This window comes from Gekko japonicus, unplaced genomic scaffold (assembly GCF_001447785.1).
Source record: "Gekko japonicus isolate JY-2015 unplaced genomic scaffold, Gekko_japonicus_V1.1 scaffold892, whole genome shotgun sequence".
In the NCBI taxonomy this organism is placed as follows: Eukaryota; Metazoa; Chordata; class Lepidosauria; order Squamata; family Gekkonidae; genus Gekko; species Gekko japonicus.
Window position 1 is genome coordinate 71,226 of NW_015174869.1, and position 15,892 is coordinate 87,117.

Genomic DNA, 15,892 nt, shown 5'->3' on the forward strand with positions numbered 1-15,892 from the left:
CATTCAGTTTTTAACAAGTTTCTGTTGGTGATGGTTAGACTTGAACAATAACGGTCAGGTTTTTATGTCTAACAATAACCAATAGAATCTGTTAACAATATCTGCCTGGTAGGTATTGATGTAAGTTAGAGATCTGTTAGTTAAACACTGCTAAAAGCAAAGATAGTTTTCAACAATGCCTAATAGCCAACAGGATCAACCCATCTTCCTTTTTAACTAAATTATTGTTTGGACTGTGGTTAAAAATGAACCAGTTCTGTTGCTTATATCTAGGTATTTTAAAAAAGTATATATTTAGCATAACAGCAATAACTAGGCAACACTATTAGCATGCAACAATACCAAACGGTAACAATTTTTCTGGCACTAATTGGCATCCCTGCCAAATTACCTAAAGTAACCCCACCACTAATTGGATTTTTGTCAGATGACCTATAGTAACCCTAATGGCAGGGTTACTATAGGTCATTTGGCAAAGATGCCAATTAGGGGAGGGGTCACTTGAGGTCATTGGGGTTACTCTAGGTCATTCTGCAAAGTTGCCAATTAGTGGAGGGGTCACTTGAGGTCATTGGGGTTACTCTAGGTCATTCTGCAAAGTTGCCAATTAGTGGAGGGGTCACTTGAGGTCATTGGGGTTACTCTAGGTCATTCTGCAAAGTTGCCAATTAGTGGAGGGGTCACTTGAGGTCATTGGGGTTACTCTAGGTCATTCTGCAAAGTTGCCAATTAGTGGAGGGGTCACTTGAGGTCATTGGGGTTACTCTAGGTCATTCTGCAAAGTTGCCAATTAGTGGAGGGGTCACTTGAGGTCATTGGGGTTACTCTAGGTCATTCTGCAAAGTTGCCAATTAGTGGAGGGGTCACTTGAGGTCATTGGGGTTACTCTAGGTCATTCTGCAAAGTTGCCAATTAGTGGAGGGGTCACTTGAGGTCATTGGGGTTACTCTAGGTCATTCTGCAAAGTTGCCAATTAGTGGAGGGGTCACTTGAGGTCATTGGGGTTACTCTAGGTCATTCTGCAAAGTTGCCAATTAGTGGAGGGGTCACTTGAGGTCATTGGGGTTACTCTAGGTCATTCTGCAAAGTTGCCAATTAGTGGAGGGGTCACTTGAGGTCATTGGGGTTACTCTAGGTCATTCTGCAAAGTTGCCAATTAGTGGAGGGGTCACTTGAGGTCATTGGGGTTACTCTAGGTCATTCTGCAAAGTTGCCAATTAGTGGAGGGGTCACTTGAGGTCATTGGGGTTACTCTAGGTCATTCTGCAAAGTTGCCAATTAGTGGAGGGGTCACTTGAGGTCATTGGGGTTACTCTAGGTCATTCTGCAAAGTTGCCAATTAGTGGAGGGGTCACTTGAGGTCATTGGGGTTACTCTAGGTCATTCTGCAAAGTTGCCAATTAGTGGAGGGGTCACTTGAGGTCATTGGGGTTACTCTAGGTCATTCTGCAAAGTTGCCAATTAGTGGAGGGGTCACTTGAGGTCATTGGGGTTACTCTAGGTCATTCTGCAAAGTTGCCAATTAGTGGAGGGGTCACTTGAGGTCATTGGGGTTACTCTAGGTCATTCTGCAAAGTTGCCAATTAGTGGAGGGGTCACTTGAGGTCATTGGGGTTACTCTAGGTCATTCTGCAAAGTTGCCAATTAGTGGAGGGGTCACTTGAGGTCATTGGGGTTACTCTAGGTCATTCTGCAAAGTTGCCAATTAGTGGAGGGGTTACTTGAGGTCATTGGGGTTACCATAGGTCATTCAGCAAGATGTTTTGACACAGTCCTCAACTAATTAGACTGCAGTGACTTTTTCTTGGTTGACTCTATACTCATTAGAAAGTCTGTCGAACACTGACTTTGTGTGATCCCATTAAGATCTATCTGCTGCTGCCCCAGTGTTCCCATTTGATCCCATTAGAAATCATATATGCAGTTCTTCCAGCCTAAAATAATCAACAATAAACTGATCTTGCTTCTAAGTTACAGAAACAAAACAAACCAGGCAATGAAGACAACCAAAAATATATATTTAATGGTGCAGTTTGTATTTTTCCTGGGTGGAAAAAGTAGATCATAAAACCAGCTTAGAACAATGGACATTCACCGACACACAAGCACAGACTTAATAGGCTGGGTAAAACAAATGATTTTGGCTTAGCCACTAATATCAGGTAGCTGATGTATTCTAAAGTTGAGGGGCCACCACTGGAAAAGCCCTGTCTGTAGACAGCATCTTCCACGCTCCCCAAGCCATGACACAGAGCCGGGCTTGAGAAGAGGATCTTGACATCAACTCGGACAGTAAATAGTCCTTCAGCTTCCCTGTCCCCAAGCCCTTTCGAGTCCTGAAAGGTAAGGTCCTGCTGCCCTCTTCTGGCCACCACCTTTGGGGCCAGTTTCCAAAGGCAGGCCCCACAACGATTCGAGACCATTGCAGTAACGTAACCTGGATGTAACCGTGGCATCGCTCATCACGGCCAAGTCAGACTTTCTGAAGGGGCTTCGCCGTCATCGGACAAAGCTGACACGCGGGACACCAGCATCTCCAAATTTGGGCCACGATCCAGCAGCACCTCCAAGCTACAAACCTACTCCTTTAGGCGAATGGCAGTCCTCTTGGATCAGTCGTGTCTAGACTGACCTCCAGTTTGTCAGCCTTCATCCAACCATCCCTTTCCCCTCTCTAGGCCGACACAGAGGAAGTCCTCTCTAGGACTTCCACAGGCCTACCCAACTCAGGGGAAGAAAGAGACGCAGGGCTCACCTGCATATTGTCATTTTTGGTGGGGGTGGAAAGCGGGCACTGTTGGAATACTGCGACTGTGTGGGGTGGCCACAGCCACCTAGTGGCTGCTGGAGAAGGCGGAGCCAGCCACAAAGTGGCCACCCCCGCTTACCTTCAGTCTCAGGGTGAAGATTCTTGTCCTGTGGTGGCGGCTGCTGCCAAAGCAACACTTTAAAAAATCTGCCCTGCCAATCAAATCTCCAGTGGCCAATCAGAACCCTTCCTGGGGAAAAGAACCACCTTGGCCCACCCCACTTTCTAAAACATGTTGCAATTAAGCACAGAGGAAAACCCATCTTCAAAAATTAAGGCTAACAAAGCGGACTGGGTGGCTGCAGTTTTGTCTTTTTTACACCCACAGAAAGAATCTGTGCATTGTGGTTTTACAGCCAGCTTCTACTACTCACTTGCTGTTTGAGAACTGACCATAGTATGCTACTGGCAATTAAGTTATTTATTTTTGTGGGTGGGGTTTTTTATAAAAAAAAGAAACAGACAAAACAACAAAAATCATACAGGTTAAAGCTGGTTATTTTTGTTGTCGCTGCAGGACAGGAAAAGGCTTTGCTTGATGCCGGAGCGATAATTCCCAAAATCAACACACCAAGAGTCTGGCAGCGCTCTGTTACAGATGCCATGTAACGTGGCCAAAGTCCAACCAGGCGGGGTAAGGGTGGGCTTAAATCGGACAGTCGTAAACGTGGATTTCCTGGTCGTCGCCCACCGATACAATTTTGGATCCGTTTCCGTTATATTGCACGCCCCAGACCTGTGGATTACAGGAAAAGAAACCAAGGTCAGAGGCAGAGAAAAGACACACGAAAGGTTTAACATCTCGTAACGTCCACGCTTTGGTAAACAACGCTGGGTGAAGAAGAAGAAGAGATTGGATTTATACCCCGCCCTTCACTACCGAAAGGTGTCTCAGAGCGGCTTACAAACTCCTTTCCCTTCCCCTCCCCACAACAGACACCCTGTGAGGCAGGTGGGGCTGAGAGAGCTCTGACAGAAATGGCTCTTTTTCAAGAACAGCTCTTGTCAGAACTACGGCTTGCCCAGGGTTATCCAGCCAGGTGCAAGTGGAGGAGTGGGGGAATCAAACCCGGCTCTCCCAGATTAGAGTCCGCGCACTTCACCATGACACCAAACTGCCCTGCTTAAGACGCTCGTTTAAAGAGCTGCTGATGCTCTGAACACTGCCAGTGGCGGGAGTAAGCCAGATGGAGTCATTCCTTCTCCTTTTACCCTTACCAAATTCGAAATATCTTCTGCCATCCTGCGTCCCCCTGGCCGGTCTAGGTAAAGGCTCTGTGGACTTGCGTGATCCTCCCATGCCAAACCTACTGCCCACCAGTTTCATTGGATGCCCTCAAGTTTTAGTCTTTTGGGAGAGGGAGGAAAAAAATCCTCTTTGCCCACTCTCTCCACCCCATGCATAATTTTACAAACCTCTCTCTCACGCCCACCCCACCCCCCTTGTCTCCTTTCTAAACTGAAAAGTCCCGGACGCTTTAGCCTTTCCTCCCAAGGAAAGGGCTCCAATCCTCAAATCATCTTGGTCGCCCTCCTCTGCACTTCTTCCACTTGTACTTTTCCCAGTAGATATGCCATGTGACACCACGCGATATATAAGCCCGTGGTTTCCAATCACCAGCCGATTCACAATATGATTGAGGCCAACTGTCCTACTCAACTGCAAGCGCACAGTTTGTCTGTGCAAGGACACAGGTGTCAGAACCCACAGCTTACAACAAAGTACACGCATTCAGGAATGGCTATACTTTTATTGCAAAACTATAGATGCAGTAACACAGGCACTGTTAAGAATGGCAGCAACCCATAGAACCAGATAGGCTATAGGGCATTCATATGCACCCCCCATACTATGGGCCAATAGGGCACCCTCTGGCGCGCGGGCAGAGTTAGGTAACCGTTAGCTGGCAAAAGCTGGGAATCAGGATTTTCCCAAGGAAGATGAGAGACCTCTAGACAACACAATATCCTCCTGCACTTCTCTAGAGATAAGTGTTACAGCGAAGGGATAGTGAAAGGAATGCAACAGCAATTAACAAGACACAAAGTAACTTCCCAACCCCATGGCAGCATAGCTGACAACGAGCAAATTTCAGCTGGAAACACAAGACTCTGGAAGTCATCCGCTGGAAAATTTATCGCTGGAGACCACCAGAAATCTCTGCGGTCAGAAGCAATGCTCCCTCTAAGTTGTGGAGTCCTGTGAGCAAAAATCCTGCTTTGTGAGCTACGGGCATTGAAGTTGTGAGCGAGCGATTTGGCTCCTGCGTAGATCAGTTTGCTCTGGAGCCCTCCTCCCTGAGCTGAGACGAAAATGTGTGAGCCGGAGGCTAAAAACTGTGAGCTGGCTCACACTAACTCAGCTTAGAGGGAACACTGGTCAGAAGGGATAACTCACTGAAAATGTCGAGACAGTGTGTGACTGCAGTAAAAAAAGGCCAATGCTATGCTGGGGATTATTAGGAAGGGTATTGAAAACAGATCAGCCAATATCAAATTGCCTCTACATAAATCAATGGTGCGACCTCATTTGGAATACTGTGTGCAGTTCTGGTCACACCTTAAAAAGGATATTATAGCTTTGGAAAAAGTGCAGAAAAGGGCGACTAGAATGATCAAAGGGTTGGAACACTTTCCCTATGAGGAAAGGTTAAAGCGCTTGTGGGTCTTTAGCTTGGAGAAATGACGAGTGAGGGGTGACATGATTGAGGTTTATAAGATTATTTATGGGATAGAGCAGGTAGAGAAAGAAGTCCTTTTCTCCCTTTCTCACAATACAAAAACTCGTGGGTACTCCATGAAATTGCTGAGCGGTCGGGATAGAACGGATAAAAGGAAGTCCTTCTTCACCCAAAGAGTGATTAACGCATGGAATTCACTGCCACAGGAGGTGGTGGCGGCTACAAGCATGGACAGCTTCAAAAGGGAATTAGATAAGTATATGGAGCAGAGGTCCATCGGTGGCTATTAGCCACAAGGTATAGATAGGGGCTCTGGGGCAAGTGATGCTCTGTCTTCTTGGTCCTCGGGGGGGGGGTCAACAGGGGGAGGGCTTCTAATGTCCTGGCCCCATTGGGGGACCTCCTGATGGCACCTGGTATTTTTGGCCTCTGTGTGACAGAGTGTTGGACTGGATGGGCCTTTGGCCTGATCCAACATTGGCGTCTCTTACGTTCTTAAGGGACCAGGGTTCCCTCTAAGCTGAGTGAGTGTGAGCTAGCTCACAATTTCTTAGCCTCCGGCTCACACGTTTTTGTCTCAGCTCAGGGAGGAGGGCTCCAGAGCAAACTAATCGATGCAGCAGCCAAATCCCTCACTCACAACTTTAATGCCAGTCGCTCACCAAGTAGTATTTTTGCTCACAAGACTCCGCAGCTTAGAGGGAGTGATGGAAGGGACTGCCGTTTGAGGAGCTCAGTTTTTGTGGCTCCCTCTGTCCACTGTAGCCCCAAATGCCACTGCTGGGGGAAACGGGACCCCCACCCTGCCAAGGAACAGCATGAGAACGGAGAGTTGGTAGTCCGCAGCAGAAGGGAAGAACTGGCAGAAATCCACGGAGTGTTTCAAGTCTGACACGCTGGCTTGCCAACGCTATTGAAACGGACTGTGCTGCAAAGTTCTTTACCTACCTGGTCCTGGTGGTCGAAGAAGGTGTGGACGCAGGTCCTCGACGGCACGTCCCAAACTTTCACGCTCTTATCAGACGAGCTGGAAGACAGAAACCGGGCCGTCAGCCGCAGAGTCTCTCGGCAACGCTCACCTCGCTATCAGGAATACGATTCCTGTTTTATACACCTGTGAATGCTCACAGCCCCTGATATCAAAACCCCACACAGCATCAGAGAGACAGGGCCCACACCATCGCCCCGCCATCTCGATCATTTGGATGGAACCAATGCACGCATCCTGCCGCAGGGGCCCCCAACCTGGTGCCCCACTAGGGGTCGTCACAAGTCAGCTTGACTTGATGGCCAAAAAATATATAAACATGGAATCTGCTGCCAGAGGATGCAGTGATGGGCACAGGAATAAACAGCTTTCAAAGGGGATTAGAGAGATTCACGGAGGTCTATCAATGGCTACTAGCCATGGTGACTGAGGGGAACCTCCACGTTCAGAGGCAGTAATCCTCTGAATCCCAGAGCCAGGAGGCAACATCAGGAAGGCCTTGGCCTCTCTGCCCCGCTGTTGGCCCTCCAGAGGAACTGGTTGGCCACTGTGAGAGACAGGATGCTGGACTAGAGGGACCACTGATCCAGCAGGGCTCTTCTGATGTTCTTATGAAGGCCTCATCTTCTATGCCCTGTTGTTGGACCTTCAGAGGAACTGGTTGGCCACTATGAAAGACAGGATGCTGGACTAGATGGACCCCTGGTCTGATCCAGCAGGGCTCTTCTAATGTTCTTACGAAGGCCTCGCCCTCTAACGCCCTGTTGTTGGACCTTCAGAGGAACTGGTTGGCCTCTATGAGAGACAGGATGCCAAACTAAATGGACCCCTGGTCTGATCCAGCGAGGCTCTTCTTATGTCCTTAAAGCGTGTTCCGAGAATCTGCGTTTGTCAACCATCCCAAACACCCTCGGCCCAATGAAAACCAAAGACGGTCGACGAGCTACATACCTGGAAACGAAATGGGTGTCGTCCGGACAAAAGGCAACGTTTAACACCCAGGACCCGTGACCGCTCAGCGTGCCCGCCAAGTTTGCGTGCTGCCTGTGGGATTCAAAAGCGAGATCTGCTTTGGAAGGACCCCTTTGCGTGGTCATCGTCTGGGAAACACGACAAACGTCTCCGGAGACCGCAGTGGGAAGCCAGTTTGGCCCCCGTTACGAGCCTCCCTCTGTCACGCGCAACCGCGAAGGGAGGGCATGCAGCGGTAGCGTCTCCAAATTTTCTGCTGCATCCAAAGATCCCTGAGGCATAGAGGCAGGGGTTCCCTGCTAAACCTGAGTGGATATGAGGGAAGGCCGAGGGACTTGGAGAGTCCAGTCTGGAGAAGAGGAGGTCGAGGAGGGACAGGATGGCTCTCTTGAAGTATCGGAAGGGCTGTCCCTCGGAGGAGGGCAGGGAGCTGTTCCCGTTGACCGCAGAGGAGAGGACTCGCAAGAATGGGTTTAAACTAAGGGCAGGAAGGTGGATCTTAGGGAGAACTTTTTGACAGTCAGAGTTGTGCTGCTCTATTCTTACGTGTCTGGCTGGAAAATTTAGCGCAGTGGATGCAGGATTCTGGTTTATGCGCTTCCCCCAGGCAGTCCAGACGCGACGAGTGACCGTCCGTCGGAGTTCACTGGTTAGCACAACGGGTGCAACGTTTAAAAAATCCCCAACGCTTTGCCGTAAGCGACGGTAAGCGTGAGGTAAAAAGGTCCCTACCCGAAGATTGGGGGGGGGGTTTTCCCGACAACGGTCGGAAAACCCAGGAAAACTAACTAAACTAAACTAACAAACTATAAGTAACAGTTCTTTTACTTTTCTTTTCTTTTTAGAAACGAAGAGCTGAGGAAAATTTACTTCCCCTCACAGAAGTTCCCAGACCAACGCAGACACAGCTGCTCAACGCGGCGGTCAGAAGGGAACCGGCGGGATGCTGGGGCCCCACCCGCGGGCCTGTGCGGTGGAGGGCTGCGCGTGCCCAGGGGAGGGCCCCCAGATCTTTTGAGCTTTCTAGAAGTTTCCCGGATCGGAATCGACGCTGGCACTATTCCCATAGCTGTGAATGCACAGATGACCATTGGAAGATCATCAGTTACAGGTAAGCAACCTGTTTATCTTAGGGAAAACCTTTTTGACAGTCAGAATTGTGCAAGAGTGGAGTCGGCTGCCTGGGGAGGTGTTGAGCTCTCCCTCCCTGGCAGTCTTTAAGCAGTGGCTGGAGAAACACCTGTCAGGGAGGCTCTAGGCTGATCCTGCATTGAGAAGGGGGCTGGACTAGATGGCCTCTACGACCCCTTCCAACTCTGAGATTCTATGATTTTATCAATTAGGTTCTCCGGGAGGTAATTTGCTGGAAGACATTTAAATAATTACCTTAATGAAGATCTGTGAAAAATGGGATATGGATTATGGGGACAGAAATGCATAGGTCTTATAAAAGCCATCTCAGTCTCCTTACTGGACATGTTTGTTAAATGAATATGGTCGAATCCCTACAGGAGTTTAAAGGGAGCACCAAAAAATGGAACTGGTTTCTAGCCCTCATGGTTGCAGAAATACAAGTTGGAAAACATGATGGCCGGAAGAGAAGAAGAGACTGGATTTACACCCTGCCCTTCTCTATCTGAAGGCATCTCAGAGCTGGCTTACAATCTCCTTTCCCTTCCCCCTACCCACAACAGACGCCCGGTGAGGTCGGCGGGGCTGAGAGAGCTCTTTTGAGGACTGCTCTGAGAGAACTTGTGACTGACCCAAGGTCACACCAGCAGGTGGAGGAGTGGGGAATCAAACCTGGTTCTCCCAGATGAGAGCCCACGCTCCTAGCCACTACACCCAACTGGCAAACAAAGAATGCCGTCCCTCTGGACTAGAAACAAAGAAGCGGATACAAAGAAGTCAACCCTGAACATCCTCTGAAAGAGCGCTGGGTGTTTGAAGGGAACCAATTTCCAGATTGATCGACTTTGCAGATCAAACGCAGCGTTGCCTGTCCACTCCATGGGTGTGCGCCAAAAGCAAACCTGTTCTGCAAACCTCTGTAAGCTTTAAAGCCCTATATGGCCAGGGTCTGACCTATCTGAGGGACCGCCTTTCCCCACATATACCCCCAAGAGCACTTCGGTCGGGGACCCAAAACCATCTGGTGGTTCCAGGTCCCCGGGAGGTAAAACATGCTGCGACCAGGGCCAGATCCTTCTCAGTGGCGGCCCCTACCTGGTGGAATGAGCTCCCGGAGGAGATCAGGGCCCTGCGGGACCTTATGCAGTTCCGCAGGGCCTGCAAGACAGAGCTCTTCCGCCAGGCTTTCACATAGGGGCCGCCGCTGCCACGACCACCAACGGTGGCAACGGCAACAGGATTTGGGATCGCCCTGGGAAGCTCAGCCATATATTGTGTGATATTAACAACGCATGAATCTGCTGGACAGTGGTACCTCAACGAGGCTGACCTGAAGATGCCATCATAATCACTCAGGACCATCTTGTTTTTAAAGCCCTTTATTATTGTTGTTATGTATTATTGTTATTATGATTTTATTGTTTTATTGGATTTTATGCATGGGCTGTCGCCCCTTGTAAGCCGCCCTGAGCCTGCTTGCGGGAAGGGCGGGGTAAAAATGCCTAAATAAATAAATAAATAAAATATACCTGCAATTTAGGTATAAAGTAGTACCTATTTTCCCCTGAATCCTTAACTCTATTCTGATTGGATCAGAAGGTTTATATGATTCTTATGGTTCAGTCATCCCATATAAAAAGAGAATATCAGAGTAATTTAGAGGGGAAATATCTCCTCTGATGTAGTCCTACCTATTTCCTCCGTCTCACAGGGTGCATGCTACCATTGACAGGAAAACAGAGCCAACAGCTAGGATCCAGCCGGGTGTGATTTTGGGAGATCCAAGCAGTCTGAACTCTCTTGAACTCATTTGATGAATTACATCGATTTTTCTTTTCTTTTTTTTAAGGTTCAGTGGAATCTTTAAGACCAGCAAAGTTTTACTCCGGGTATAAGCTGTTGTGTGCACGCACACTTCTTCAGATACCAGATCAGAAGAAGTGTGCGTGCACCAGGTAAGCTTATACCCAGAATAAAACTTTGCTGGTCTTAAAGGTGCCGTTGGACTCAAACTTTGTACCCAAAATAAAACTTTGCTGGTCTTAAAAGTACCACTGGACTCAGACTTGTTTCTATCTGAAGACATGTGCCTGCACACGAAAGCTGATACCCACAATAAAACTTTGCTGATCTTCAGGAGTCATTTCCCACAGGAGCACACAGGAGCGGAGCTCCGCAGTAAAGAGCCCAGGAGCGTCAGCAGCACATAAAATTGACACCTCCCTGTTTGCGCTACATAAACATCAGGATCTACTTTCTTATTTTTAACTGGTTTTTAAAATTTAATTTAAAAAAAAGAGCCCAGGGAGCGGGAACATGCAACAAGCCCCGCCCCCTGCTCCCAGCAGCCCTCAGTCGGGCCATGAGGAGCAAGAAGCAGCCAGCTAAGTTGCAGAGCCCCCCTGGCCCACCTTCAGGTACAAGCTCTCCCTCCTCTGTGAGGGCAGATCTGCGCGTTCCCCTGTTGCCTCCTGACACACTTCCGGTGAGGTCAGGGGGTGTGGCAAATGCAAATGAGTTATGCTAATGAGCTATGCGAATGAGCTCCTGCATTTCTTTTTCTATGAAATGACCCCTGCACATCTTAGAAGGTGCCACTGGACTCAGACTTGGTTTTATCTGAAGATGTGTGCCCGCACATGAAAGCTGATACCCAGAATAAAGCTTTGCTGGTCTTAAAGGTGCCGCTGGACCCAGACTTGGTTCTGCTGCTTCAGACCCACACGGCTGCCCCACCTGAACAGACTTTTTTTGTTTTCTGGGGGAGTAGGGGGGAAGGGACCGGTACTCACACGTCGTAAATTTTGATGTAGCCATCGTCCGAGGCTGTGACGAGTAGCTGGGAGTCCGGGGAGAACGTCAGGGAACGGATAGGCATGGCGTGGCCTGAAAAGACAGGAGGAAACCCATCTTTATCTCCGGTCACTCGTCCGTCATGTTGACCCGGAAAGAGCTGCCCAATCGTCTCTCCCGCCTGTTTGGGCAGGGGAAATCCGATCCGGAACCTCTGAGCAGGAGGTCCTCAGAACCTTTCGAACCAGCAGGCGCTTTTGGAATTTTGAAAACGGCGTGTTGGGCACGGCCTACAAGACGGCTGCCACCTAATGGCTGCTGTGGGAGGTGGAACCAACCACAAAATGACTGCTAGAGTTCACCTTCGGTCACAGAGCGAATATTCTTGTGCCGTGCTGGCAGCCGAGAGCCAATTTGGTGTCGTGGTTAAGAGTGCGGACTCTAATCAGGGTGAACCGGGTTTGATTCCCCACTCGTCCACTCGCACCTGCTGGATGACCTTGAGCAAGCCGTAGTTCTCTCAGAGCTGTTCTCTCAGGGACAGTTCTGGAAAGAGCTCTCTCAGCCCCGCCTACCTCACAGGCAATGTTCCCTCTAAGCTGTGGAGTCTTGTTGAGCAAAAATTCTACTTTGTGAGCTACTGGCATTAAAGGTGTGGGCGAACAATTTGGCTACTGCATAAATTAGATTGCTCTGGAGCCATCCTCCCTGAGCTAAGGCAAAAATGTGTGAGCCGAAGGCTAAAAAAATGTGAGCCAGCTCACACTAACTCAGCTTAGAGGGAACACTGCTCACAGGGTGTCTTTTGTGGGTAGGGGAAGGGAAAGGAGTTTGTAAGCCGCTCTGAGACTCCGAGTGAGGGGCAGGTGGGGTATAAATCCAATCTCTTCTGCTGCTGCCACCGCCAAAGCAACATTTTTTAAAAAATCTGCACAGCCCATCAAATCTCCAGTGGCCAATCGGAAGCCCTGCTGGGCAAAAGCCCACCTGGGCCCACCCACTTTTAAAAACACTTGGCGGGAGCCAGGAGAGGGGTCAAAGGAGGCCGTGGTGCCCAGGGGCGCCAGGTTGGAGACCCTTGCCTAAGAGGGAAACGGGCAGATCGAGAGTCCCGCAAACAGCTGCCGAGCCGTCGACGAGCGAAACGGATTTCCTTCCCGGGCCTAATATTGCAACCGACAAGGAGGACCTGAACACGGACACCACATTTCTGTGCGGGCTCATACTGGACTTAGACCCGAGTAGTCACATACAGAGGATGAGGCAGCAAAGTGACATTTTGGGACAGAAGCATCGTTTCTCATAGGCACACGACTGGGCCCCGGAACAAACTGGGAGAACCTCTTGTTCTTGGTAGCCAGGAAAGAGATAAGCTCCACTTTGTCCCGACTCCCCAACGTAAACGTCACCAGAAACTCCTAAACTAGGAAGGGGAGGGAGCGCTGCCGAAGAACTGAGGCTCAGACACAAACTGTGCTTTGTTCGCGATGTTTGAATGGGGCTGGCTTATCATGGCCTCGCGTCTGTTTTCTTTTCACGCGCAGGGCGGGCAAGGACGAGAAAGGGGGGGTCGCCCCGGCCAGGAGAGAGAGGATGAGAAGAACCAGTGTGGCGAAAGAGCTGGGGAGGGAGAGGGAGGCGGAGACGGGAAGGGCTCCGCGCCTTACCTTCCAGCGTGTGCAGAAGTTTCCCGGTGGCGATGTCGAAAATATTGATAATGCCGTCGATCGCTCCGCTGGCTAGATATTTCCCGTCTGGGCTCTGCCAAGGACACAAGGATCGGCGTTATCATCGGCTGGTTCTCTGCCACCCGCTGGGATGACAAGACACCGGGTAGATGCAAACAAACCCAACAGTGTTAAACCTCTCCTTTGCTTTGCCTGCACCAATGGATTTCTGGGAGACGGAGGGGGGGAAAGCCGCTGCAAGCCAGAGTGTCAGGGTCCTTAGTGATATGCAACACAGGGCTTCATGAGAAGATACCCGTTTATTGGTAGAGCTGGTACTAGAGACACGTGTACAGCTTTTGTGTCAGGAATGGCTGCCAATACTCTGACTTATACTAGAATCAAACATCCCCCTGGTAAGCATGAGCCAATGGATACATCTCGCACGCGCGGGGCAAAGCAAAAGCCGTTAACTTTCCCAGCCAAGTAAAACTGCAGCTGGAGCGTCTACAAGGTCACGCATAAGACAGCAAACAGTTGGTGAGCCGGGGAGAGCTGAGACAGAAAACGGGAGGGGACCTCTCCACATTCCAGACTTATGACAGGGCCACCTGACACAGAGCTGACGATACTGGCCTGACTCCGGTGCAAGACAGCTTCGTACGTTTCAACACATGCACGGCGCTTATTTATTTGCTTCACTTATCGCCTTCCCTGAGACAGAGAACGAGAACAGCTTACATTCTCTTCTCCTCCATTTTATTCGCACAACAACCCTGTGAGGTAGCTGAGACTGAGAATGTGTGAGACGGGTCCAGGGCCACCCAGAAAACTTCCGCGGCAGAGCCAGGATTCAACCCTGGAGTCTCCCAGGTCCTAGTCTGACACTCTATAAGAGCATAAGAGGAGCCATGTTGGGTCAGGCCAGTGGCCCACCCAGTCCAACACTCTGTGTCACACAGTGGCCGAAACCCAGGGGCCATCAGGAGGTCCACCAGCGGGGCCAGAACTCCAGAAGCCCTCCCACTGTGCCCCCCCCCAGCACCAAGAAGACAGAGCATCACTGCCCCAGACATAAGAGAAGCCATGTTGGATCAGGCCAATGGCCAGAACCCAGAACACATAGTGGCCAGAACCCAGGAGCCATCAGGAGGTCCACCAGCAGGGCAAAAACCCCAGAAACCCTCCCACTGTGCCCCCCCCAGCACCAAGAATACAGAGCATCCCTGCCCCAGACATAAGAACATAAGAGAAGCCATGTTGGATCAGGCCAATGGCCCACCTAGTCCAACACTCTGTGTCACACAGTTGCCAAACCCCAGGGCCATCAAGAGGTCCACCAGCAGGGGCAGAACTCTAGAAACCCTCCCACTGTTGCCCCCCCAGCACCAAGAATACAGAGCGTCACTGCCCCAGACATAAGAGAAGCCATGTTGGATCAGGCCAATGGCCAGAACCCAGAACACACAGTGGCCAGAACCCAGGGGCCATCAGGAGGTCCATCAGCGGGGCCAAAACCCCAGAAACCCTACCACTGTCCCCACTGTTGCTCCCTCCCAAGCACCAAGAACACAGAGCATCACTATTCACTACATCACACTGGTTCTTGATTATTTTTTGCTCCCAGAATGGAGATCTAGGGTACAATCATCTCTCCCTAGATCCACTTTGTAATACTAGCACAATTCAGTACAATTCAGGTACGGGGGCAAAGTAAACCGTACTAGTAAAAGAAGGGGGTGGGGGATGAAAGAAAAGACTGCACGCACAAGTTTGTAGACAAAAGCACCAGGATTCTTACATATGCAATGCTAAGGATAAATTTGCCTCGGGTGTCCAACGAGTATTCCTTTTTCCCAGTCTCCACGCCAAAAATATTGACTTTTCCGATGTGGCTCCCTGTGGCGATGTACTGGGAATCAGGAGAGAAGGCCAGCGACCAGGCGTCAACTGTGGAAAAAGATGACAAGGAAATGGGTCAGAACCTTCCAGCCTGGCCCAATCGGGACGTAAAACCTGCTAAAATACAACCTTAAAGAGACCAAGACTATAAACCAGGGGTGTCAAACATGTGGCCCGGGGGCCGGATCAGGCCCCCAGAGAGCTTCCATCAGGCCAGCAGTGGAACTGGCCATCTCCTGCTTCCAGTTCTGCTGCTGCTGCATCATAGCTTGCTTCGCCAGACTCTTAATCACTCAGCCACTTCATGTTTTAACCTGGGTCCTAGACTCAGAACTCTGAGCATGAGATCTCTGTGGCGAATGTCGATAAATCAAAAAGTAGGTTTGCAGCTTACAGAGCTAATGTTTTAAGCATTTTATTTTAAGTAAAAAAAAAACCCACCTTTGTGTCATTTATAAAGTTTATATCTCCGCTACCCGGCCTTACATTTTATGACACACAAGGCCCAGCCCAACAAGGTCTCATTTACGTCAGATCCGGCCCTCATTAACAAAGGAGTTCGACACCCCTGCTATAAACAATCTTCTTTATGCTGTAAGAACAGAAAAAAACATTCTCTTTAAGAGCTGAAGATGAGTCCCCCGGAGCATGACGTCGTCGAGGTTAGTGCATGTAGTTCTTACAGCATAAGGATGATTGTTTATAGACTCTGTCCACTTAAGATTGCATTTCAGTAGGATTTATATCCTGACTGTAATTGTATGCCTTTTAATGTAATTACGCACTTTGTACTTCGTTTGCACTTTGCATGATAGCTTATATCACTAGAAATATTTTTGCAAAAAACAGATTTTGTGTACATTCTTCGAGGCTGCTTTCGGATGTTTGGTCGATTCTCTTACTGGCAACCTTCTCCTTGCTTGTTTACTAACAATGACAGAAACAGGGG

At 49.5% G+C, this 15,892-nt stretch overlaps 1 protein-coding gene across 1 annotated transcript in view; it reads right to left on the bottom strand.

The window, feature by feature from the left end:
• Window positions 1-2,031: 2,031 nt before the first annotated feature.
• Window positions 2,032-15,892, bottom strand: part of WDR61 (WD repeat domain 61) — a 26,456-nt gene continuing 12,595 nt past the window's right edge. Inside the window, exons 6-11 of the mRNA XM_015424783.1 lie at window positions 14,843-14,991; window positions 13,042-13,135; window positions 11,374-11,467; window positions 7,430-7,522; window positions 6,439-6,517; window positions 2,032-3,545 (exon numbers count right to left, since the gene is read on the bottom strand). Of these exons, the coding sequence (XP_015280269.1) occupies window positions 3,456-3,545; window positions 6,439-6,517; window positions 7,430-7,522; window positions 11,374-11,467; window positions 13,042-13,135; window positions 14,843-14,991 (599 nt within the window). The 3' untranslated portion in view covers window positions 2,032-3,455. The remainder of the gene's footprint in view (window positions 3,546-6,438; window positions 6,518-7,429; window positions 7,523-11,373; window positions 11,468-13,041; window positions 13,136-14,842; window positions 14,992-15,892) is intronic.